The 23,824-nt window shown below is 41.6% G+C and overlaps 1 protein-coding gene across 27 annotated transcripts in view; it reads left to right on the top strand.

Annotated features, from left to right (window-relative positions):
- Window positions 1-23,824, top strand: part of RIMS1 (regulating synaptic membrane exocytosis 1) — a 513,389-nt gene that overhangs the window by 215,748 nt on the left and 273,817 nt on the right. For all 27 annotated transcript variants that reach the window (XM_084623248.1, XM_084623228.1, XM_084623249.1 and 24 more), the window contains exon 3: window positions 9,072-9,415. In XM_084623248.1, the coding sequence (XP_084479374.1) occupies window positions 9,072-9,415 (344 nt within the window). The remainder of the gene's footprint in view (window positions 1-9,071; window positions 9,416-23,824) is intronic.

Consider the following 23,824-nt stretch of genomic DNA (forward strand, 5'->3'; position numbering starts at 1 on the left):
TGTAGTTTGGCTTTTGCACTCTTTAGAGCATCACAGACCCCTGATCTCATTTGGCCGTCATCTGCAGTGGCCTTCGTGGGCTGTTGTGCTACCCAGAATAACTTCATATAGGAATGCCCCAGTCTACCCCCACGACTCCTACTGTGAAGGGGTGTGCAGAGATAGTCAGCTCTTCACCTGCCAGACTGGCTGTCTATACCAGGGGTATTCCTGGAACAGGTCTGATAGCTACTTTGTGCCCACTTTAGGCTGGCTCAGACAGTGCAAAGTGTCCACCACACAACCATGAATTTCCCCTCCAAAGTGTTGATTCTGTTAGGTTGACAATCATAGAGGGTGGTGATGGGTATTTGCTTACTCACCTTGAAGAATCTCTCATGTGCAGTTCATCAAGGTTCTGTTCCATCATATATACTAATCAACATAGATGCGAGGCTGGTGATGACAGTGAGATATTGTGAGCTACAAATAATCATTATGAGGTGTATTTTTTCTACTATGTCTCTTTTTCATCAATGTTGAATGGTGTGGTGTCTTTATTTTCCCAGTGCTAGGCTGAAATAAAGGCTTGGAAGTGGTTTTATCTGGATAAATTGAGATGATGCTGGTTGATTCAGGAAATACCTAGGTTGTGTGGCATGGATGGCAATTGTCCACTTGACTGGTTTTTTCCCAACTTTGTCGATTGTTTTTCTGGATTCCTTCTTGTTCCTGATGGCCTGGGTAAATAAAGTGCCTTTTTCATCTAATAATTGAATGATTGTGACTGCGTGGGTTTTTTTGGATAGGTTCTTTACAATTACCTGTATTTTTGACATCTTTCAATCAGAATAAACCAATGTGCTCTACATAAAGCTATCTTTGAAGAGCAGTTAGAAGTTACAGCTTATGCCCAATGTGTCAGGCTAATATCCTAGAAGTAGTAGCTGCATGGTTTGCACTGGTTCCCTATTCACTGTCAGATGTGATTCATGGTGTTTAAAGATCTAAAGCAGATGGGTTTGGTCCTAGCCACCTAAGGAGCTGCCTGTCTCCATGTGCACTGCTTCACCAGTTCAGATCAACTTACTGACTCTCACTAACAGTCCTTAGATGTGGCTATCACCATATTTTCATCCGGGAACCCTGACTTTAGAATTTGCTTCTCTAACTTATCTGACAAAATTAGTTAGACTTTCAGGACATAGTATAAAGCTCCTCTGTTCTCTCAGGGTTTTACCTCTGGGAATGGTGAGACAGTTTTGCTGTTTGATTCTGTGGTGAGTGTCTTTATATCTAGGTGACATCAGCCAGATAATTTTGTATTTTTAACATCATTTTGCAAGTGTGCAATGAGGCAAACAAGATAGGCATATTTTAAAGAAAAATATATTTTAATGCCTTTTAAGAAGTGTTGTTATTTAGTCATGCATAACTGTTGAATGCTACTGGCTGTGGTTTAGGAAGCAGAGGTACTTTTGGAGGTCTGCATGTGATTTTCACCTACTTTTGGCTAAGAAGAGCTATTACTTTATGGAATGTCTTTAGATGCTGAGAGTCAAACTTTGACCTCCTGTACATGAGTGGAAAGCTGAAATAACTCCAATGAAGTTAATGGCGTTATATCAGCTTTATACTGATATAGCTGTGGGCAGATTTGGCCTCATTAGTGTATTCTAATTTGTATAATAATCTTTTATATCATGCTTTTCATCTATAGCTCTCAGAGCACTTTACAAAATATGTTTTACGGATGGGGAAACTGAGGGGAAGTGACTTGCCCAAGCTCTCACTGAAAACCAGTGGCAGAGCTAGATACTGAACCCAGGTCTTCAGAGTCCTAGGCCAGTAGGTCACATTGCTTTTTGCTGACTGGGCATATTCTATTATTATTTGACTACTGTCTAGAAATGGTTGATGTAGAAAGGACATGTACAACCCTGGAGCCTTAAAATTCCACTTGTTCCTCTTCTAAAACAATAAGCGTTTTTTTGTTACAGGAACTCAGTGTTATTAAACAGAGTTCTCCCGGTACTGTTGGTGGAATGTAAGACTCTGGAACTGTACATACAAACATTTATGGAAATAATTTCTTCATCAGAAGCTTGTGTCTGTAGGAGAGAGAGCTTTCTCAAAGACTGGTCCAAGATTTGTGGCAGGAACTAAGAACCACCTTCACATTCTGTTCCAAGTGCAAGGTTCACTTCTTCTAACTTGCCTTCACCAGTACAAATACACAGCAGTATATACCTGTAATTTATTTAAAAACAAAAAAAACTGCTCAATTTATCCTTGGGAAGGGGCAGAGAGAGAGAGAATGAAGCACAACTGACAGATGCTGATTGCACCACTCAGTGCCCTTCTGGAAGGGGCTCGATTACCTATGATGAAGGTGGTATACGAGCCTCAATAGAATACAGCAGAGAAAGCACTCTCTACCAAACTTTACTGGTTCACCTTCTTGAACAATTGATGTTGGAACTACCACATGCAAATTTCTGCAATTTTTGTGCACATTTATTTTATGCTTTAACAGATTAAACCTAAGTATTTATGGGCTAACAGTAAAATAAGTTTTGAATCTGGCTGGCAGAGATCTGCCTGGTAGATATCAGAAGAGAAAGGAGTTTGGCTGGAAGGCTGGGGGAGAGGAGGCAGGGGTTAAAAGACATGAGGTTTAGAACTGTTTGGGAATTCTTTGATTAAAATTTTGTCAGAAAATGATGATTTGTCAAAACTTTTTGTGAGAAAGTACCAGTTTCTATGAGAGAGCCAGCCTAGGTTCATACAGATGACATGAACATGGGTCTCTCATATTCCTGACCACTAGGCTATTGGCTATTTTGCCCTGGATGTGTGTCTCTTTTGGCTTTTTCTGCAAAAATCTTTGATAAGTCTCAGTTTCGTTCTGATGTAGAATGTGAAAAATTTTGAAGTCACAAAAAGTTTTATGAGACTGGAAAACCATTTCCTGACCAACTCTAATGGGTTAGATCAAGGGTTGTAGGTCTGACTGGAGTGCAGAGGTGTTCTGGTGGTTCATATGTGTGTGTTTAAATGGGCAGGTAGGTCTAAGAGGAGAAGGGTAGAGAGTTAGGTGGGGGCTGTGCACCTGACAGCTACATCTCCAGTTTATCCTTCTTCCAAGGCTTCAGGTTCCCCTCCAATTCCCTCTGAGTCAGTGAGCTCTGCTAATACCATTAAGGCCTATAGCTTCTCTGGAAAGCCTGTCCCATTAGTCCCTGGATTTACAATTCCTTCCTCTTGATTAAGGGATTCCACAACTTTCCTTCATGGGGCTGTCCCATTCAGACAGGTTTCCCCAGTCACCACTCTCTGTTCTGGTCTAGTGCCCATCCCTGGGAGTAGCCTCTCTCCTGACTTGATGCTCCCTTATAATTCTCCTCTCCAGGCTATCTGCCCTCTCTCCTCCTGAGAGTCACCAGCTAGGTTTTATCATGTTAAGATGGTACCTACCTTATTAACACATGACCCCAAAATTAACACCCTTTGATGAATGGGGCAGTCATTACCTCTGAACTACTGTTTCATACTGTCTACATCCCTGCATTGACTATAGGCTCTTCACATCTTTAAAGTACAGTTTGCAACCATAAGGGCTAGAAACCCAGGGCATGTTTACACAGCGATTAAACACCCGGGCTGGCCCATGTCAGCTGACTAGGGCTGCAGGGCTGAGGTGGGTTGGTGCGTGGGTTCTGAAACCCGCAAAGGGTTAGGTTCCTAGAGGCAGAGCCTGAGCTTCAGCTCAAGCCCGAACATCTACACTGCAGTTTTACAGCCCTGCAGTCCAAGCCCCATGAGCCCAAGTCAGCTGACACAGGCCAGCTGCAGACGTTTAATTGCTGTGTAGACATATCCACAGTGTCTGATTTTATCTTTCTTCCTAAAGTGAATAGTAGGTGGGTATAAAATGGTTTGCTGATGTGTGGTGAAGAATTTCGATTTGGTAGCATTTTACACCCACTTTATATAGATTTAAATGATGACACAAAGCAATGGAAAATTAGACCCAAGTCCTCGGGTCTGATGAAAATGAACTCAGCACAGGACTCAAGGGAAGGAAGAGCAATAATATCGCTTTATGTCTATCAGATCTGTCACTGCTCTGGGGCTGGCAGCATACTGATTTAGCCTGTTATGTTAGCTAGGAATCAGCCTGAGCACAGCAGCTCACTCCTCCTCTAAATTGAGCTGCAAGAGGCCAGTCACAGAGTCACACCACTCAAATCCTTAGCTGCTCAGTTAGGCCAGCTTCATGGCCCATTTGCACCTCTGGAGCAGTGGAAAGGGGCTGAAGGAAAGGATGGGATCTGGCCCACAACCTCTATGTTTTAAAGTCTTTATCAATGAAGGCTTGAGTTCTGGAACACATATCTGCAAGACAGGTTGGATTCTTTGGGTTGTTCCACGGCTGTGGATTTGGAGAATACACAGAGCCCTGAGCATAGTTACAGCTGCATATTTTGAGATTTTATTATAGTGGAGCAGTTGGAAAACCATAGCTAAGGTTGTATTACCATATTTCAGTTCGATATAGCAACAGAATTAATATAGTACGTATAACTGTCACACAGTTTGTTAACGTACTATATACTTTGTAACACTACTTGTTGCCCCAGTAAAATGAAATAATTTTTGATATAACTTGATTCCAGCAAATGAAGTTTCATAAAGCAGAAAACTGGCCCCAGTCCTGCAATCAGATCCATGTGAGTGGACTCTTGTGTTGGTTGCCCAGCTCCATTGAAGTCAGTCGGGCTTCATGCAGAGGAAAGGGTCTGCTTGGAGGATTAGGGCCTAGACAACTGTCTTCTTGAAGTGGATGGAAGAAGTGACTCAAAAGAGTGTCAACATTATTTTTCAGTTATGTTGAGACTGACTTAAATAGATGTGCCTCTGTTTATTAGGATCAATCCTCCAAAACAAAATAGAAGGAAGAAAATCACAGTCCAGGGAATGGAGCCCCATAATTAATAACTCATGACCTCCCAGTGTAGATACTCCAAGTTTTCTAACAAAGTTTTAAAGACTTTTCTCCTGCATCCAAGTGATGCTAGACACTTGCACATCTGGTCTAGACAAAACTTGCATTGACTTCAGTGAGAATTTTGCTTGACTGAGGCTTCCAGCATCTGTCTCTAAATTTGGGGTAGAAGTTACATTTCCTTCTAACGTCATTTTAACTTCCTCCTGCCCATGGAATAGGAAGTAATAATGGAAATTAAAGTAGAATTTAAGAAAGCTTTTTCTCCCTGCTAATATTATCTTGTGGAAAAGTATAATCATAATGCAGAATTCATAGTTTTGTCAGTGAAAATGCTTATTTATGTTGTATATTGTGGTACATATATTTCTTAATATGGATATTTTCAAGTTGGAATTTCATGTTATTTAGTACAGGAATACTGTTCCTACCCATAATGGATCACTTTCAGCACTGCCTGTAAGAGTAAGTGTGAGGCATATCTTTATGTTTGTGAATGAATGCCCATACACATTCCACATGAGGGCAAGCATGGAGTCCTACTGCCCAAAAAGCATGTTTCCACTAAGCCCATAAAGTTTTCTACATGAATCTGTGGGGGAATCATTAACCCACCTCCGCTGAATCCTGTGTGTCACATTATTTTTGTGACATAGCAGTAAAGCACAGGACACTTGTGGTATGCTGTGAAAATGCAGTTTTTCCAATTAAATGCATATTAACTTTTTGAAAAAGAGTGTCCCTTATAGTCCTGGCTGTTTGGCTCTAATAGCTCCATGTGCAGACATATATGTGCCTGTTGCCTTACACAGGTATATAGAAAAAATTGTCTATGCATTTCTAGAATGACCTACTGTAATGCTGCATCAGAACTCACTAAACAGAGAAGAAAGAACTGAAAATATTTTATTAATGATAGGTCAGAATAAAATGATCTGTCTTACTTCATTTTCCTGATGCATCACATGGAGGTCCAGAAGCCACATTAGAGCACTGTAATCCTTCATCAGAGTGTGTGTTTGGTTGCCTAACATCTGTGGATTGTTAAGATAAGTTATTACACAGACCTGCTTTAGTTTAGATTGGTTTGGAACACATCCCAGAATATTCAATCAGGATATAATTCCCGCATGCTGCTAGACTGCTTGCTCCACACACTTCTCAAAAAATGGTTTTCAATAAACAGCTTTCTTATTGAAACTGTTGTGTCATCTCATTTTTTTTTATTTCCTTCTTAAAGAAAAGCTTTTGTCATTTTTCCCTTTGGACTGAATATAGCTCAAGGCAAACATAGCATTTAATAGCTAAGTCCTGAAGAGAATCCTAAACAGAGATGTAGTGTAGCTTCTTTGTGAGTATATTGCAGATTTCCTACCTATATAATCTGTGGTGCTTGGTGTGTATGTTATGTCCAAGCTGTAGTGTTGAAAGATTGGTGCGGGGATATGTTATATTGTAACATGTATTGTAACTTCTCACTTTTGTATCCTGTATTTATCTCTGTCTGCTTCTGCTTTAACTACTCCCAATTGTTTAGGTTGAATAATTTTGTCCATAACAAATATTTGCAATAACAAAACAAAAGGAGACTGGGTAAGTTTGTTAGTAAATTCGCAGAAAAAAGTTTATTGCATATTTTTGATCTTATAGGTACACTTAGGTTGTATATATATGAAATTGTGAATGATATTGTTGACAGAGTTACCAGCTTCACATTTTATAATGTTGATATATGTATGTTTGAGAATTTGATTACAATTTCCATCTTATTCTAGTTATCTACAAAATAATTTGTTTTGCATTTTGATTAAAAGAACTCATATCGTTAACAAAACAACATTAAGAACTTGAAAGAATTTTGCAAAAATATTGCATTTTATTTTGAAATTTGCCAGATTTTGTCTGAAGATAAAGTTAACATGTTAACTAATACTGGATTTAAAGAAACTCCAGTTCTTATCAGCTTTTGCACAACAGCTTTTTAAACCTTTCTGTGAGCTATTGATTTAATAGCTTTTGGCTAATGACCGTATACCAGAGAGCGAGAGAGCGAGACATATATATATTTATTACCAGGTGGCTACTGCCTGGTCAGTTAGCAATCACATTCGAGTTTATATACACATTTTAAAATGTTTCTTCCCAGTTAATCTACCTACATTTTAAACTTATGTTGCATGACCACACGCGTATTCAGTTCCTTCAGTCTATTTCAAAATCAAAATATCCCAGGAGAAGAAAATAAGACAGTATAATATCAAGGGCAGGTTTTAAAAATGTCTAGCATTTGTTTTAAAGGAGAATCTGCCATTCCTATTATCTGTTGAAGATTGTTTCTGTTTTTTAACATAGTGTATGTTTGCACCACTGCTGGAGTAATTGTGACTTTTGATTAGATTCTTTTTTGAAGTAATTAAAAATATTTTAATATCTTCCTTGAAAGGGAAAAAAATAGCCTATTTCTGATGTTGTATACAGGCACATTATAGGATAAAAGGAGAGTTTGATATTTTTTTCCTGACAGTTTAGTCAACTGGTGTAGAACTTGCATGCTATTTGTAAGTTCTGATGTATTCTTTATGATCTAAAGTGATAACCCATTTTAGGATCCTTTTAACAAATCTGAATTATGCTTACTGTATAAAATGCCTGAAGATTCTTTTTCTTTGTGCTATATGAAATGCCTTTGTTGCTGGTATGCAAAGAACTTTTCCTCTGTTCTTGGTATTTTCACAGCCAAAACTCTCTTCCATTCTGCAGTTTTTCCTGAAAAATTATTATTGTTTCTTCAAATCCTTTTTATGTTAAATATGGTGTGGTGTACCTGTATTTTTACACAGAGACAACATGAGAAAAATATTTTTCACTTTCTCTTCTGTCATTTCTTTCTTGTTTCACAACTTCATTTATGCTTCTATTCTAGTTGTTATTAAACTTGCATAACTTTTCTTTTTTGCTTCTATAATTGATTTCCATAATTTCTTTTCCCCATTTTTCTTTCTATTTCTGATGAAACTGTCTATCTTCCCTATTCTTCCCTTTCCCACGTCAGTCTTCTTTCTTCAAAGGATCCTCTTCTTTTCCTAATTATTGTTTTGTTTTTTAAATTTGCATTCACTTTACTTTCCCCATTCAGTTCTCATTTTTCTCTTACCATCTTTTCTTAGAGTACCTGCTGGCCCTCATTCCCTATAAAACACTTATGCCTAGAGAATGGCCTTATTGTGTGTGCTGTGGTTTCCCAGTGCTGTTGGAGGAAAAAAATAACCCATATATCTACACAGTTTAATGGTGACCACCAGGGACTGGAAGCTTGGCCTTTTTTTAGATGTAACTGAGAGATCTAGCACATGGTCATTTCTCAATGATGCCGATGTTTGATCTTTTATCTTTATCCAATAAAGAAGATTTTCTGGTTTTTTAAAATACTGTACACAATTTTTCTTTTCATTATTGTATTTAGTTACATATCAGTATATTTCTTTAGGCCTGGAGTTTACAACATTGGTAAGTAGTTGTATTTGGTGTAGTTGAAAGTATTCACAGTACGTAATTAATTCACTTTGAAAAACTGTCTGAGATTTGATGATGTTATGTGGAAAGACAATATTAAGGAGAAATATTGTAACAATACCTATTTCTTTAATACTTCATAGTAGTGATTGGAAGGGAGACGTTAACTGGCTTGAGTTTTACAGTCCCGAGTTCATCTCAGGTCACATCACCAGTGAACATTAGTTTGATAATCCCATTGTAATGTTTGTCCGCACTAAAAAATTAACTAAACACCAACCACGTGCATAACCCCTCCACACCATTTTGCCAGACTTTACTCAAAAGAGGCCCAGCACTGAGATAACAGGTTAAGATTGAGATATAGTGACAGAATATTGTGGATGGACCTGCCTGCAGTATGCTTGGCCCTAGCTAGTAGAGTGATTCACACTTCTGTGAGCGTACTGTGAGCACTGTCATGAGCACAAACTTCATCCAATTAAAAAATACTATGTTTGAACACTTATAAAACAAGGAAATATATTAGAGTTTAGAGGATACTTACACAGATCTTTTTATCTTCAACTAGGTTATGTGGGTATGTAATTTATGTCGAAAGCAACAAGAAATCCTAACAAAGTCTGGAGCATGGTTTTTTGGAAGTGGTCCACAGCCGCCAAGCAGTCAGGATGGAGCACTGAGTGATACAGCTACTGGTGGAAGTTCTGATGCACCTAGAGAAAAGAAAGCAAGGCTTCAGGAGCGTTCCAGATCTCAAACTCCCTTAAGTACAGCAGCTGCCTCGTCACAGGAAATGTCTTCTTCCAGTGTGCAGTCTGACAGGAGGAAAGGAGCAGAACTATTACAGCAAGCTATGGGCCTGGAACAAAAGCAAGCTTCATCAAGGTCTAGAAGTGAACCCCCGAGAGAGAGGTAATACTTCCTAGTTCATCTTTACATATCCATAGCATTTGAACTGCTAGTTAAGCAATGTTACACAACAGTGTATTTATAGGAGATTACATCCAGTGGTGAGCTGGAGCCGGTTCGCGCTGGTTCGCGTGAACCGATTATTAAATCTTGAAGCGGTTTTAGAACCGGTTGTTAACCCGCTTCCCTGCAGGGGGTGCTGAGGCTTTGATGGGCTTCGGCCGGGAAGTGATGTAATTCCTCCTCCGGCCGCCGGGGGCGCTGCGCTGCGAGAGCCATGTGGGGTGCCGCCTGGTCCTAGGCACGAGCCCTGGTGCTGCTGCTGCTCCCCCAACCCCTGGCCCTGGGGCTCCCGCTGCTGCCTGGTGGGTCCCCGGCTGCTCTGCTGGGCCTGGGCTGCGTCCTGCTGCTCTTCCCGTGAGTACCTGCCACCTTGCCTGCAGCCAGCCCCTGCTCGCAGCCAGCCCCTGCTGCACGCACCCCCTGCCCTGTCTCCAGCCAGCCCTGCACCCCCTGCCTGCAGCCAGCCCCTGCTGCACCCCCTGCCCTGTATCCAGCCAACCCCTGCTGCGCACACACCCTGCCCTGCCTGCAGCCAGCCCCTGTCTCCAGCCCCTGCCGCACCCCCTGCCCTGCCCACACCAGCCCCTGCTGCACCCCCTGTCCTGTCTGCAGCCAGCCCCTGTCTCCAGCCAACTCTGCACCCCCTGCCCGCAGCCAGCTTCTGCCGCACCCCCTGCCCTGCCCGCAGCCAGCCCATCTCCAGCCAGCCCTGCATTCCCCTGCCCTGCTTGAAGCCAGCCCCTACCTCCAGACAGCCCCTGCTCTGTCTCCAGCCAGTTCCACACCCCCTTGCCTCCAGCCAACCCCGCACCCTCCTGTCTCCAGCCAGTTCCGCATCCCCTGCCCTGCCCGCAGCCAGCCCCGCACACTCCTGTCTCCAGCCAGCTCCACACCCCCTACCCTGCCCGCAGCCAGCCCTGCACCCCCTGCCCCCAGCTAGCCCTGCCCCACGCCCCTTTATGCAGCTGGCCCCACGTCCACTGGTGCCCTGCAGGGCAGTAACCCTGCACACCTGCTTCAATGAGGGGGGCAGGGAGCAGCTGGGACCCACACATGTGCACACCCTAGGGTGACCAGACAGCAAGTGTGAAAAATCAGGACAGGGGGTGGGGGATAATAGGAGCCTATATAAGAAAAAGACCCCAAAATCGGGACTGTCCTTATAAAATCGGGACATCTGGTCACCCTAGCACACCCCCAGGGAGTGGCAGGGACCCACAAATGTGAAACAGAGCTCATTTCTAGTTCGGGCCCATCTTTTTAAAAAAGAACTTCAGGCAGGGTTAACATACATCTGTATTTTCCCGGACAGGTCAGGCTTTTTGGTTCTTAAATTGCCGTCCAGGAGGAATTTTTAAATTTTAAAAATTTCTCCCGGGAAAATATGGACATATGGTAACCCTGTTGGTACAAAAAATACATACTGGGGCACATCCCTTAAATCAGAACTTTTTATAGGGAACCAGTTGTTAAGATTTTGGCAGCTTATCACTGATTACATCTGTCCCTCATTTGCTTTACGCACTCAAGATCAATGGTCAGCTATGTTTACTGACCAGGAAAGTGCAATAGTTCACTAAGAAAAGTACTGTCTGGAATATGCAGTGAACTCCGTGCGAGTGAAGTCTAAAAAAATAGTAGGACAGTTGCACCTTTTACTTACTAGGAATAAATACCATGTTTGCAAAATCAGACTGATGATTACAAAGGTTCACTTTGTGCCCACAGAGGGTCCGAAAGCCATTTGGTAATTAAAAGGACCCTTTCGAAGTTGTTATACCAAAAACTGACCTGACTCAGAACTGTTTTTTATAATTAGTAAATCAGTCAGTGGTGACGTATTTAAAAAGAAAAAGACTAGGGATTCTGTCTGATGTGCTCACACTTGCTATATCTTTTACAGTCTTATCCATCATCAGAAGTTACCTTGTAATAATTTAAATAACAAGACAATATTAAAAATAGGTTGCTTACACCTATAAGATAAACAAATGTACTTAAAAGTAATTACAGTTTATTTGCATGTGAGAATAAGGCCACCCATAAGCAACGTATAGTATTTAACTTAGTAAATTAATGGTGATGGTATTCTTTGGCTATATGTGTATTGTCATGAATCTGCTGAACAGAAACAGGTCAGCTGAGAGCAGTGTGATGAATCTGCTGCTGCTCTTCTGGAAGCTGACTGGAAGGTGATAGGGCAACCAAGGGGGAAGCCTTTGTTCCATGGCAGTGGGGCGCTGGTTGGAAACCTGCAAGGACTGCAGTGGAAGCAGCTTTCCCTGGTGGCTGCTCAGGGGAGGGTTGCTAAATTGCCAACGGTCCCGTATTACAAGAGCATCCCTTATTTAAATAGAAGATGGCCTGCCCCATACTAAATCAGTACAGGATGCCTTTTATCCCGTATTTCAATAGCAGGGGGCCAGTACTCATGGATGCATCTTTCCACTCCCCTCCCGCCCCTGGCCCTTCAGTGCTATGCAGGGAAAGCAGACGGGGCCATGCTCTAGGCCAGGGTCGGGAGGGGAGTGGAAAGATGCAACTGTGAGTGCTGGCCCCCTGTTGCACAGGGCCCCTTATGGACTCCAACCCTTGATCGTGGTCCCATTTGCTTTCCCTGCACAGGCTCTGTCAGGGCAAGTGGATGGGGCTGCGTGTCCTGGAGCTGTGCTGAAGCACCACGGTCAGGAAGGGACTCTGTCTGGCAAGGTGGTCAGTACTCTTGGGATATAGCCTCCTTAGTTGCAAAGTCCCTTCCAACATCCCCAACAGGGCACACAGCACAGCAGCAGGCAAAAACCAGCAACTGTAGCCTCCAACTTGGCTCCTGTGCAGAACCTGAACTGGAGCTGCAGTGGCTGCTGGCCCAACACTGAGGCCCTGCGTTCTCTGCAGCATCTAGAGCTGAAGAAAGAGAAACCCTAGGAAACATGAAGGTGGGAGAAAGGGACTTGCCTGCACAGCTTCAGTTCAAGATTGGGGATAACTAAGGTCTGTCCTGTATTTTTTAAATATGATTTTGGCAACCCTACCTCAGGGTGACCGAGATGGGGCTTCTGGAAGTTGCCTGCGTATAGCTAGGTCTACCTTGGTTTAAAAGTAAGAGCACTCATAAGCACTCACTGATAAGAACATGTATATAGCCTAAACAAACAGACAACATCCTACCTTACCTTGTAACATCAATTTCTCTCCAACAATGAACAACAATCTGCTTCATGGCACTGAAATCAACTTTCTCTCAGCTGAGAGGCATTAATACAGTCGCACAGTACTATATTTTCCCTTTCTATTTTGCTTGCTCCGGAGACATCTCTTTTTCTGGCTGGAAGTAAGGTTGTTACATTAATTACACAGTTACAATAGTCTCACGTTTGCTCGTTGATTATATTTTTCCCTTTCAGTGTTTTCAATACCCTTCTAAAATGTCTTATTTCCCAGGAGCATTACACTGAAATGCTAGAATATACTGATGGTTGTTGGTCTTCTAGACTTTGTAGAAGTACTTATAGCAGTTTTCAAGAGACAGAACTTATAAAAGAATTCTTGCAGTTTGCTTATGTATCATACACATAGGGTGACCAGATGTCCTGCTTTTATAGGGACAGTCCCGATATTCGGGGCTTTTTCTTATAGTGGCACTTATTACCCCAGCTACCTGGTCCCGATTTTTCACACCTATCTGGTCACCCTACACACACACACATGCAGTTGTGATCTCTATGTGAAAAACTGCAGATTCATGGGATAAATTGTATTGGTCATGAACCTTTGATTCTATCCCCTACACTTTTATCCTGTACCTTGTTTTCACTGGAGCTACTTTTGACATTCCAAAAGTGAGTAGCTTCAAACAGCTGCCAAACAAATAAACAAAATAAATTCTGCCAGAGTAAAGTTTGTTATTTTCCTCTCCCTCGGAACATCTGGATGACTGGACTGGTGATACTGGGTAAGCATGGCTTTGTAAGTTGAGGATATAAAGAATAATACCAATACAGTTTTGAAAAACTAAAATTTCTGAAATAATTTTGTGGTGAAATATGGTATGTACAGAATGCAAGGTAACACCAACAAGTCACTGGGACCAGATGCCATTCACCCAAGAGTTCTGGAAGAGCTCAAATGTGAAATTGCAGAACTATCAACTATGGTTTTTAACCTGTCCTTTAAATTAGCCTCTGTACCCAATGACTGGAAGATAGCTAATGTAACGCCAATATTTAAAAAGGGCTCTAGAGGTGATCCCGGCAATTAAAGACCGGTAAGTCTAACATCAGTACCGGGCAAATTAGTTGAAACAATAGTAAAAAATAAAAATGTCAGACACATAGAAGAACATAAATTGCTGGTCAAAATTAAACATGGTTTCTGTAAAGGAAAATCATGTCTTACTAATCTATTAGAGTTCTTTAAAGGGGTCAACAAACATGTGGACAAGGGGGATCCAGTGGACATAGTGTACTTAGATTTCCAGAAAGAAAAGGAGCACTTGTGGCACCTTAGAGACTAACCAATTTATTTGAGCATAAGCTTTCGTGAGCTACAGCTCACTTCATCGGATGCTTATGCTCAAATAGATTGGTTAGTCTCTAAGGTGCCACAAGTACTCCTTTTCTTTTTGCGAATACAGACTAACACGGCTGCTACTCTGAATCCTTAGATTTCCAGAAAGCCTTTGACAAGGTCCCTCACCAAAGTCTCTTACATAAATTAAGTTGTCATGGGGTAAGAGGGAAGATCCTTTCATGGATTGAGAACTGGTTAAAAGACAGGGAACAAAGGATAGGAATAAATGGTAAATTTTCAGAATGGAGAGGGGTAACTAGTGGTGTTCCTCAAGGGTCAGTCCTAGAGCCAATCTTATTCAACTTATTCATAAATGATCTGGAGAAAAGGGTAAACAGTGAGGTGGCAAAGTTTGCAGATGATACTAAACTGCTCAAGATCGTTAAGACCAAAGCAGACTGTGAAGAATTTCAAAAAGATCTCACAAAACTAAAAAGAAAAGGAGTACTTGTAGCACCTTAGAGACTAACCAATTTATTTGAGCATAAGCTTTCGTGAGCTACAGCTCACTTCATCAGATGCATCATGAAAGCTTATGCTCAAATAAATTGGTTAGTCTCTAAGGTGCCACAAGTACTCCTTTTCTTTTTGCGAATACAGACTAACACGGCTGTTACTCTGAAACCTGTCACAAAACTAAGTGACTGGACAACAGAATGGCAAATGAAATTTAATGTGGATAAATGAAAGTTATGAACATTGGAAAAAATAACCCCAACTGTACATACAATATGATGGGGGCTAATTTAGCTATAACTAATCAGGAAAGAGATCTTGGAGTCATTGTGGATAGTTCTCTGAAGACGTCCACACAGTTTGCAGCAGCAGTCAAAAAAGCAAACAGGATGTTAGGAATCATTTAAAAAGGGATAATGAATAAGACGGAGAATATCTTATTGCCCTTATATGGATACTGCTTACAGTCTTGGAAACTGCTTACAGATGTGGTCTCCTCATCTCAAAAAAGATATACTGGCGTTAGAAAAGGTTCAGAGAAGGGCAACTAAAATGATTAGGGGTTGGAACGGGTCTCATATGAGGAGAGATTAAAGAGGCTAGGACTTTTCAGCTTGGAAAAGAGGAGCCTAAGGGGGGGAATATGATAGAGATATATAAAATCATGAGTGGTGTGGAGAAAGTGAATAAGGAAAAGTTATTTACTTGTTCCTGTAATATAAGAACTAGGGGCCACCAAATCAAATTAATGGGCAGCAGGTTTAAAACAAATAAAAGGAAGTTCTTCACACAGCGCACAGTCAACCTGTGGAACTCCTTGCCTGAGGAGGTTGTAAAGGCTAGGACTACAACAGGGTTTAAAAGAGAACTAGATAATTTCATGGATAGGTTAAGTCCAGGAAGGGTAAGGAATGGTGTCCCTAGCCTCTGTTTGTCAGAGGGTGGAGACGGATGGCAGGAGGGAGATCAGTTGATCATTACCTGTTGGGTTTACTCCCTCTGGGGCACCTGGCATTGACCACTGTCGGTAGACAGGATACTGGGCTGGATGGACCTTTGGTCTGACCCAGTATGGCCATTCTTATGTTCTTATGGCATATTGTGGGAGAAATGTTTTATTGGCACACAATTGGAATGTCTGACATGATCAACTCATAGTTTCACAGGAAGTAAATAATGACTGTCCCAAATGTATGTTGCCAAAATCTGTATGTAATACCACATCATCATATCTTATGAATAGCAGAGAGCCTATGGATGGAGATAAACACGGACTTTGGAATGTTTGACCAAATGGCTACAGCTAGTGAACAGTGGGAGTTATTTTGTCTGAGATTTAAAAGTAACCTGATGACATTTATGAGTTGAGCCCCACTGAATTGTGCCACTGCTTATCAAAAGCATTAAATGATAGCATTAAATGATAGCAAACCCTTTTACAAGGATGGGTTGCCATAGTCCATATGCAGATTAGGGGTTTGTGGGGCCCTGGGCCAGAATAAGTGGGGCCCCTCCCCCTCCTTCCACCTGCAGTCCCCGTGCCCCCCGCCCGCCTGGCACTCCTGCCGGGGAGCGGGATTGGGGCGCAGGGGCTTGCATCATTCCCCGGCAGGAGCGCTGGGCGCAGCGGGGCAAGCCTCCGTGCCCGGACCCCGTGCCTCAGCAAGAGTGCTGGGTGGGCAGACCGTATCAGGGTGCAGGGGCCCCCAGTTGGCCAGGGCTCCTGGGCATGGGCCTTCTTGGCTCAGTGGCTAATCCGCCACTGAATAGGTCAGTGTGCAGTGTCAGTTCTGCCTGGCTACAGCTCCTTCTCTAGATGTCGGTATTATTATATCATCCCTCTATGCATTATGCTATACAAATATATGTATTAAAAACTATTCCTGTTAAAATAGCTATTTGTTGCTACTTGGCAGCTCTGATTTTATCTATCATCTTTGGAATGCTAGGCTCGATCTAGCATACTCTACAAGTATATTGAATTTGATGTTCTCAGTGAAGGCCCCAGAGCAGTAGCCCGCTAAAGACATGGCTACTTTTAATGCTTCATACTAAAGTTTTGAGCGCTTTGAACTAAAATGGCTGGTTTCACCAAAGACACGGAAAATCTGAGAATCCAAAGCATAGCTAATATAATTGTAACAGCAGGTACCTCTGACTATTTCCTGTTCAATAGTATGTCACACCTCTTAGCACCAGAACCACAATCCTCTTGAGCCCTTTTTGTGACTTTTTTACATCTAAGTTATTGGACTGCGCATGTTTGCTGCTCTTCTCCGAGGGCGGATGTATGTGTGTCGTTTGGGATAGATCGTCAACACCTGTTCATTTAATATCAACAATTACCTTTGAATTATAGTTATGGTTAGACAATGTACTTTACACTAAATGAAATGCTCAGATAAAAAAATCTTATTCCAGTGTGGATAAAGCTATGGGGAGTTGCACTATAATAGAGTAGTAGGAAATCATGTGTTATAAAGTTTAAAGGTTTCTTGTGGGGTGTCTCAGGCATAACAAAGAACAAGATGTTAATGAAACCCTTGTTTACTGTTACAGCATTAACAGTTAATTCCTACAGTTTTATTCCTACTGTAACACGGACCATTTAAAATCTTTTAAACTTTTTATTAAAGATACAAAAAAGGAAGGATTTGAGCATTTTAAATCTAAAATATTCAGTAAAGCTTTCATTTTAACAATATGTTTTATATCCTTTCCCTTTAACTGCAGAAAGATTTTATTAGGAAAACCCCTTGTTTGACAGTTTTTGAGTTGTTATTAGAGGTAGTAAAAACTGTCCTTTTTGGGAAACAGAAAAAGGATTAGTTGAGATAGTCTGGAGCTCTTGTTGAAGTGCTGTTCTATTTCATTTAAGACAAAAAAACACACACACACACAAAAGTGGAAAGAAAATGAATAGCAGAGAAATTTTAGCTTTTGTGTTTGGTGTTGACTCTCACTTGCAATCTCATTGCTGGAGAAACACGGATCTAGCACATGGACTTACCAGGCACTCTGAGACCTGGCAAACTTGTACCAGTATCGGGTTGTTCAATGCATTGCTTTTAACTATCACTCATATCACAGGCTCTCAGCAGTATTATGAAAGATGGAGTTGTCTTGGCCAGTTAAGTCTGACTCTTATTAGAGAAAAGGAAACAGGAGAGAATTAAGAAAGGGAAGAAATAGGGTGGGGAAAGAAAATGACACATGAGGAAGGGGATGAATGGCATAAACCCAAGTCTCACATCCCAGGTGTCATTCAGGATTAGCTAAAAGTGTTGGAGATGGTGATGTCATCTGAGTCCCCTTCTCTGGCTCAGTCTTTTCAGGATATCTCTCAGGATCAAAACAACAAAAGTCAAAGGGTGTCAAGGTGGGTCCCAGGTGAGGGTGGCAGCCATGCTAGTAAACTTGCTCCTTCCAGTCCCTGTACCACCCTGCTCCCATTCAGTGACCCTCAGATAAACAATGTCCAAGAAGGGGTTGAAGCCTCAGCCTATAAACATTAACTGATCAAAACACATTTTGGTGATTTCAACTATAAACTCCCCCCAGAATCTTTTAGCTCATTGTCATATTAAACCCTTGACTTTACCAGGAGCCTTGAAAACCCCTCTTCACAGTTTTTAACCTAAACAATTCAGTTTTTAGCAGTTTATTATCTTCAACTTTTGCTGACTTTCATAAGCAAAATTTGTGTAATTGGCTGAGTTGGACTTCTGTTCTCTTGGACAACGTAGAGTTTAGGCCTCTGCACAACATCCCCTCTCCTAAGGGCCAAATGCACTTAATATTGGGTTGGTTCATAAATGACATTTAGAAGACAAAACCCTTATTTAATTTTAAGCATATAGAACAAAAAAAAAAAAGATGTACTGAGCTATTATTTTAAGGTTTGCAAATTCTGTGTCCCAGATTAAGATTCACAAATCTTATTTAGTTAGGTGTTGCAAAAATTACAGTTAGTCCTTCCAGATGTTAAAGCTAAGACCTTACAAATCACTTCATTTATAGATAAACCAAATGCCAAACTGTGGTTATTTGTATGTTCCTAAGATGCTTAGAAACCAGCTCTTATCACTTCTTTGTCTGTAAGCCCAGAATGAGTAAAGATGAGGGGGGAAAACTCCTTACTTTTTTTTCCTGCTTACACATTTTAAGTTACATATTTATACCAACTATGGCAATTCTATGCACAAGTATTTATCCTTGCTTACTTAGAGAATTTTTTAGAATTTATAGCATTTTTAGCCAGCTTTATTACTTTTTGATAAAAAGAAGCAGGAAGCTAGTGTTCCTTGGATCCACTTTTTCTTTTATGAGCCATTTGTAACATACAAAGGTGGTAAAATTTCACAGGCATTTTTAGTCCATTGCAAATTTTGTCTACCTGTTTCACCACCGTTTGTGAAAACAATGTGGTAATTTACCTCATCACGGGAATCTAACCTGCAACACTAGTACTGTGCTTTCTCCCAAAACAAAAACCCCAAAAATCAACACAAAAATGCAAATAACACATTGCCAAAAATAAACAAAATCAAAAAAATTAGTGCTGCAACAGCGCTTAGTTCAGATGGTTTGACACACAATTCACTGTTCAGGCGAAAGCAACCTTTAAACTGGCATTTTGTTAACGAGGGAGTAAACCATAATGTTTTAGTTTGTTTTAGAAACTTAACCTTGAACGGTTCAAAACACTTCATTTTTACTTTTGCTTTTTTTAAAAGCCTTTACATTAAACAATCAGTTATTACTAATCACAGAAATGACAAACCACAAGGTAAAGAAACAAAATTAGAACAATGTATTTGTTGAAAGGTTAAACAAACTAATAAGTTTAAAATAGAGTTATTAAAGCTTCCCTTTTTTAAAACAAGAAAGTTAATTTTGTTTTGCAAGCTTAACATATTCAAGGATTTTAAAATAAATGTTGTATTAAGTAGAAAATAGCAGCAGCATACAATAGAAGTATCCAGATTTTGATATTATTAATCCTCTTGATGCCAATTACACAGTGTAGACCAGGAAAAATGTAAAACTTAAATTTTTTGGTTTGGAGGGGCAGATGACAAGTCCACTATTTGTGATGGGGTGGGGGAGGGAGAAGCGGATATGTGAAGCTCACCCAGGGACACCATATATGTGTTAATTTTGATGGAATAAAAGGGCCCAGAAAGTAAAAGTTGTTAATATGATATTGTTACTCACTGTATAACATTAAACAGTTAAGCGTGGTTTGGGATTTTGAATACAGAGATGTTGGCCTCCTTAGTCCCAGGGCAAACACACTAGAAAATTTATGCCAGTGTTTGGAAATGTATTGATGAGGATACTCAAATGAAAAAGGAGTGAAAAAGAATTGAAAACAAAGCATAAAGCATTTTGAAACTGAAATTCAGTGGTTAGGTAAAACAAACTTAATCAAAACTTAGCAGCATCCCTTTTTCAAAGAGGATATTGGTTAGAGTCTCTTATTTCATCAAGTAATTCTTCTTAGTAGGGAAAAAAGGTTAATTCTGTTGTTTAAGTATGAGTTGACCTCTATGGATGGTGATTACGTTTCCTGCTTTTGACAAAATGAACAGATACAAAAGAGAAGTGAGAAGAGAGAGGAGAGTAAAGGTGGGGGTATATAGGCTTTTTGTTTAAGTTCTTAGGATACAAGGCGGTCAGTCACAGATGGATGCTCTAGGCTGTCAGTTCACCAGACATAACAGCTGTTGCTCTGGATACTGGCTTGCTTTCCTAGACCAGGACATTGTCTCACTCATCTGGTCAGGTCCCTCTTCTTTGCTGATTTTTGTCAGATTGGGAAGATCTGGATGGGTAGTCTCATATCATTTTGCTGCTGCCATGCTGCTGCCATGTTGGTCTCAGGATTGAGAGAGAAAGTGATAAGACAGGAGGAATATAGTAGGAACAACAGAGTGGGATTTTGTGTATATCCAATTTGCTGTTGGTCCAGTGCTGATGGTCAGGTATCCTCATCAGTGCACTGGTCTAAATGTCCTGATGAACAAGGCTCACCAAAGAATTACAGTTTTTGGAGTAAGGCAGAAGCTGTCAACCTTTCTCTCGGGCAGGGGTTCCCAAACTTGGTTCATGGCTTGTTCAGGGTAAGCCCGTGGCAGGCCTCGAGATGCTTTGTTTACCTGAGAGCTGTGGGAAGTGGTGCGGGCTGGGCCACTGCTTCCTGCAGCTCCCATTGGCTGGGAACGGCGAACCGCGGTCACTGGGAGCTGCATGTGGATGCTCCGGTAAACAAAGCGTCTCGCGGCCTGCCAGGGGCTTACCCTGAACAAGCCGTGAACCAAGTTTGGTAACCCCTGATCTAGGGAATGCCCCAGGAGTCTGTTCTGCCCTTTTTGGCCCCAGTGTCTCTTTTTAGGGGCCCCAAAAAAGGGATGTTAGAGGGAGTAGGCCATCCCTTCGTTATTGTGTCCACTAGTTTAGGTCTAACTTCTGACATACCACTTTTGGTCCATTAATTTCCAGTTTCATTCTTCGCGTCTCTGTTCGTCACAACCTTATCACAGTCCTTATTACATTTATTGCCCTTTTTCTTTGAACTAATCCAGACTTTCAGTCTCTCTTTTGTACCTGTTTCTATCAACATTAATCGTTACAGGTCATTGTAACGTTTTATGAACTTCACCCACTTTCTACCAGCTGAGCTCACAATTGGAGTAGGCCATCCAGATCCAAATTATCACAGCAGATCTATTCTTAAATGCTTTTAAACATTGATCGAATTAATAAATGTTCCTTGGAGCTGACAGTAATTCTGTGGTTTACATCAAATATCTCTGCTTCCAAGAAGGCTTGTGCTATCTAATCATACTTTTTATGTTTTTTGGAAGACCCAACAGCTGGAGATGTTATCTTAGTACACATGCATAGAGAGACAGTAGCAACAATGGGGTGGAGCTAGGGTGTGAAAGTGAGCCTTGAGGTCTCTGAAGAGGACCATAGAGTCATAGCAGGTTAGGCCGCTAGTCCTTGCAAGGGTATCCCCTCAGTCATTTAGGGGAGAAGCCCCAGTATCACCTCCTAGGTGTGCCTGTCCTCTGCTCCCACCCCTCCCCATCAAGATTTGAGATGGGGGGCAGTGGGAAGAGTACTTTGTCTTTTCTGATGTCTGCTGAACCAACATTCTAAGCCCTGTTTATCTGCTAAGGGGAGAGATAATTGTCATATGGTAAGCAGTGAGGGAAGATGAGAGAATTATGTTGGAGTTAGTGTCAGGAAAAGGAGTGAAGTAGGATGTTAAAGATAATATATAATTGGACTGTAAAGCAGTTGGTGAACACTGTCGATTTAGAGGAAGGAAAAAGGGGAGAAGTTAGTAAAGATAGGAATCATATGGTTATATATAATTTACACTTTCTAATAAGAGAAAAATACATAGAAAGCAAGGGGGCAGATGGGAATATAATAGGACTAAATTGTTAAAGGTTATGACATTTTAAAATGTTGCCTTTCTTTTAGTATTTGTGTCTGAGTTATCCTGTTAAAGCTTGGAAGAAGTCAGTGGGACTATTTGTCAGTAAGTAGATGGAAGTAAGGATTGTGGAATGAAACACGTGGGTACCCGTCTTGAAGACTTTATAGTCTCTTTTATTATATGCCTATAAAGCATCATGAATATTTTGAGTGCCATACGTATAATATATCATAAATCATCCTGATCATCTTTCCCTTCAAGCATGCCATGTCTTGTGATATAGCAGGGACAGAGGGCAGCAGGAGAGCGATAGATGGGAGGTATATAAGCCCCAGGATGATCAGAGCCTTATTCCCTGTGGACTGAGGAGTGATTACTACAGATTAATTAGAGCACTTGGAGCCAATTAAGGCTAGAGACCTAATAAAAACCCCAGGAGAGCTGACTGTAGTTTGGAGGAGTACTGTTGTTGTCCAGAGGATCAGAGTACCAGGGGAAGGGAAACCCTGCTCAAACAAAGCAGAGGGACTCCCCAGGTGCAGAGGACCGAGAAAAACCCTGTCCAAGGGGAGAGAGTGCAGGAAGCCCAAGAATAGGGGAAAGAGGTGGCGTCCTGACCCATCGCATGAAAGGAAAGCATGGGACCCCCATAATAGCGTCGGCCATTTGCCACAGTCTTGTACTAGTTCTTTCCTCTTCTTGAGGTGGTGGTCTGTAGCGGGATGACGACTCACTGGCATGGCGCCTCCTGCTGGTTGTCCCAGAAATTAGCTTTTTCCAGCCTGGAGCACCCTCTGCAGGCCAGTGTCTTGCCTGTCATTGGTCCTGTGTCCCTCCTGGACCCCGCAGCCCTTTACCTGGGGTTTCTGCCTCAGACTCTCCGATATGTTTTGCCACACTCTGGGTTTTCCCTCCTAGGGGAACCCCCAACCCTCTAACCCCATTTTGCCTCAGTGGCTACTGCCAGTCATCATCTAGCCCCCACTCACTGGGGCAGACTGCAGTCTGTAATGGCCACTCATCATTGGCAAGGGGGTTACGACCTGCTGCCTATGCCTATCCTCGGGCTGCCCCTCTGCAGCCCCAGTATCTCTGTAGGTCTTCACCAAGGCCTGCAGCCTGGGGTTTTGCCAGGCTGGAGCTCCCAGGCTCCCTCGCCCTATTCCCCAGCACTGCTCCATCTCAGGTTCCTTGCTTCCAGGCAGCTAGCTCTTCCCACTCCAGGGCTAGAGTGAGACTCCTCCAGCTTCTGGCCTCCTCTTTTAAGGGCCAGCTGGGCCCTGATTGGAGCGTGGCCCCAGCTGTGGCTGCTTCTCCAATCAGCCTAGCTGTTCCCCAGCCGCAGTCCTCTCCAGGGCTACTTTAACCCCTTCAGGGCTGGAGCGGGGTGACCACTCTGCTACATGGTCCCAGGACAGATTTATTGGGTATTCACATAAACTTTTCAGACACAGACTCTCCGATATGTTTTCCAAAGTATGCATCCTGGATTTATATAGGATACAGTAAAAAAATGGTAAATCTATTATGATTGGGAGATCCGAGAAGAAATACATTTGAATCAGAAATCCAACTCCAGTTTGCCAAGTGAAGAAGGACTAGGATTGAAAGATCCTCAAAATAAAAAAACATAATTTTCAGGCAGTTTCATTTTGTTGTACATTCGGGCTGTATATAAAGTAATGCATTAAAATGTGTTGTACTTTCCCATTACCAAAAATGGAAATTCCACTAATCCAAAAGGCCTATTTTGATGTTCTTAATCTGTAGATTTATGTGAAATGGTTACTTATTTTCTTTAGGGTTAAGTAAAATAAAGCAAGATAGATCAAATATTGTCTTTGGATAGACTCCTTCTGTTGAACTTCTTC

This window comes from Lepidochelys olivacea, assembly GCF_965140295.1.
Source record: "Lepidochelys olivacea isolate rLepOli2 genome assembly, chromosome: 3".
NCBI classification, from domain to species: Eukaryota; Metazoa; Chordata; order Testudines; family Cheloniidae; genus Lepidochelys; species Lepidochelys olivacea.